General features: G+C 74.5%; 1 protein-coding gene across 1 annotated transcript; it reads left to right on the forward strand.

Moving 5' to 3' along the window:
• The first annotated feature begins 293 nt into the window (after nucleotides 1-293).
• On the forward strand, nucleotides 294-1,543 carry H696_06279 (hypothetical protein). Its single transcript, XM_009500019.1, has one exon. It carries the CDS (start codon nucleotides 590-592, stop codon nucleotides 1,430-1,432), a length of 843 nt encoding a protein of 280 aa, XP_009498294.1. The 5' UTR covers nucleotides 294-589; the 3' UTR covers nucleotides 1,433-1,543.
• Nucleotides 1,544-2,596: the final 1,053 nt, after the last annotated feature.

A 2,596-nucleotide genomic window follows, 5' to 3' on the forward strand; every position in this document is an offset into this window, starting at 1 on the left:
GGGGGGGGGGGGAGGCGCGAGCGAAGGGGTGTGGGTGGGCGCATGCAGGCTCAAAAGCGCATGTGGTGGAGGAATGCCGGCGCCCCGGCCGGGGCCCGGGCCCTGGCCGCGCATAAGTCCCCGGCCCCCGGGCGGGCGCACACACGAGCAGGGCCCTGGCGGGAGCCGTGGGCCGGGCTGCAGGCCGGGGGGGACGCTGGCGACGGAATACCGGCGCGCGGAGCGGTCCCGCCGCCGCCGCCGCCGCCGCCGCCGAGCGGGCGGGCGGGCTCGCCCGGGCCCCAGGGGGATGTTGGCCGGACGGGCCCGCCCGCGCGCCAGATCGACGGGGGCCCCCGGGCCCGCCAACTCGCCGGCAAGCCAGCCGGGTCCCCGGGCAGACCCGCGTTCGCCATGGCGAAGGTCGGCCCCGGGAACGTCGATCTGGCCTCCGGCCACTGTTCGTTGGGGTGTAAACAATGATCGAGGGCGAACGGGCGGGCATTTGCCCAACCGGCTAACGGGCGAACACCCGGGCCCGGCGCCGGTGGCCCCCCGGGCGGGTGTACCAATAGAACGGTAAAATTGCGCGCCCAAGCACGCATCGGAAATGAGGGCCGCGGCCGCGTGTCGGGCGCCCCCCCCGCCCCCTGGCGAAACAAGCACGCGCCCCCCGGCGGCTGCGCAAGGCCGGGCCCGCAGCCAGGCAGGCGCGCCCGCGCCGGGCCTCCAAAAAGGGCCGCGCCCGTTCGCCCGCCCCCTGGCCGCGGGGTGCCCGGCCGCGCGCCGTCGGCGTGCCAAGGCCGTTTGGACCGCCCAAGCGCACCCCCCCCCTGGGTCCCATGACCCGCCTGCAGGCCGGCCGGGCGCGCCGTCCGAGGCGCAGAACACGGTCCTGCTCGGCGCGCGTGCATACCCCACGCGCCTGGCGAAGGCGCCCGGCCGCATGTGTCGCCGCTGTTGTTGCCGCCACGCCGTTGCCCTGCCCAGCCTGACCCCCCCCCCGCCCCTGTGTTCCGCGAGGCCGGCGATCTCGGCCGGGCGGCCTCAGCCCCGGGGAGGGCCGGCGGTCCCGCAAGGCGGCCCCCGGCCTGCCAATGCACAAGCACTTCGGCCTCTGCCAACTCATTTGCCAAGGCCCGGGGCGCCCCTAAGCGCAGGTCCGTTGCAGTGTCGAGGGGCCACCCGATCGGGGGGCGGGGGGCCGGGCCTGGTCCCCCCCTCGCCCTGGCCCTTCTGTCGGTTGCTCCTCGCATCGCGGCGCCAGGCAGCCCAGGTGGGGCGCGCGCCTCCCCCAGGGCCACGGGCCGGCGGACGGGCGGACGGGCAGACACCAGCCCGGGCACGCCGGCCTGGTGCTAGGCGGCCGCGGCGTGGGCGAAACGCGCAGGAGCAAGGCCCATACAGGGGGAGATGTATTTGCCTGCCGGGCTCGCACAGGCATCTCAAGTGACAGCGGCCAGTGCGGCGGCCATGGCGCACTTTTGCCGGAAGGAGGCGGCCAGCGGCCGGCTCGGCGGGTTCGAGTCCCACCCCAGCGGCAGCAGATCGGCCAGCGGCCCGGGGGCGGCGGCGGCGGCGGCGGCGGCTGCGTCCGGCCGGGCGCCGGCCAGCACCCCGGCCGAAATCCGCTCAAAGTCCATGCCTGGGGGAATGGCGGTGTCTCAGTCGGTCAGTCCAAGCGCGAAGGGTCGGGGAGGGCGCGACAAGAGGGGGGCGCACCGTCCCAGGGGACGGCCCGGGCCAGACACTCCCACAGCATGATGGCCGCGCTGTAGATGTCCGCCGGCATGTAGAGGCCCCGGTCCAGCGGGCGCCGGCGCTGGAAGGCCGACAGCACTTCGGGCGCGGCGTACCGCGCGGTCATGGCGTTCAGCTCCGGCGGCTCGGTCACCAGGGTGGACGACCGGTCGGCGTTCAGGTTGCGCGAGGTGCCCAGGTCGCCGAGGGCCGCCGACCATGCCCCGTCCGGGCGCCGGCTGACAAAGACATTGCCCGGCTTCAGGTCCCGGTGGGCGATCCCCTGCGCGTGCATGGCCTCCAGCCCGGAGGCCCACTGCTGGCAGATGTCCAGCAGGGCCGCCTGCCCGAGCGGCACCTCCGAGTGCAGCAGCGTGGCCAGGTCCGCCTGGTAGCGCTCCATCACCAGGGCCGGCGGCTGCTCGCTGTACCCGTACAGCCGGACAACCTGCGCCGCATCGCGAAGCATCCTGCAGAGCGGGTGTTAGACAGGGCGGCGCCATGTGAAGGGGCGCGGGGGAGGCCGGCGGAGGAAGCCCCCCCCCCCCACACACACACACATACACACACACAGCGAGACGCACCACATGAGAGCCACCTCGTTCTGGAAAAGGACCAAATGCGAGTGCTTGATGTTTTTGTCTGCACCAGGGCGCCGGGACCGCGGCGGGGGGAAGGGAAGTCAGGACCACATGACGGGCAGCCGGCCCGGGGGGCACGCATCCGCAAAGCCAAAAAAAAAAAGGGCATACCATTCATGCGTTTGATGGCCACGGTGCCCGGGCAGCCCAGGCGGTCGGAGATGCCCGCGCCGATGGCCCGCGCGGCGTACACCCTGGCCTGGGTGCCGGAGCCGAGCTCCTCATCCGGGAGGGCG

This window comes from Fonticula alba, assembly GCF_000388065.1.
Source record: "Fonticula alba strain ATCC 38817 unplaced genomic scaffold supercont2.49, whole genome shotgun sequence".
Taxonomy (NCBI): domain Eukaryota; order Rotosphaerida; family Fonticulaceae; genus Fonticula; species Fonticula alba.

Bases quoted from the DNA above. Each gene is read 5' to 3' on its own strand.
- H696_06279 (XM_009500019.1), top strand. From the start codon at position 590: ATGAGGGCCGCGGCCGCGTGTCGGGCGCCCCCCCCGCCCCCTGGCGAA.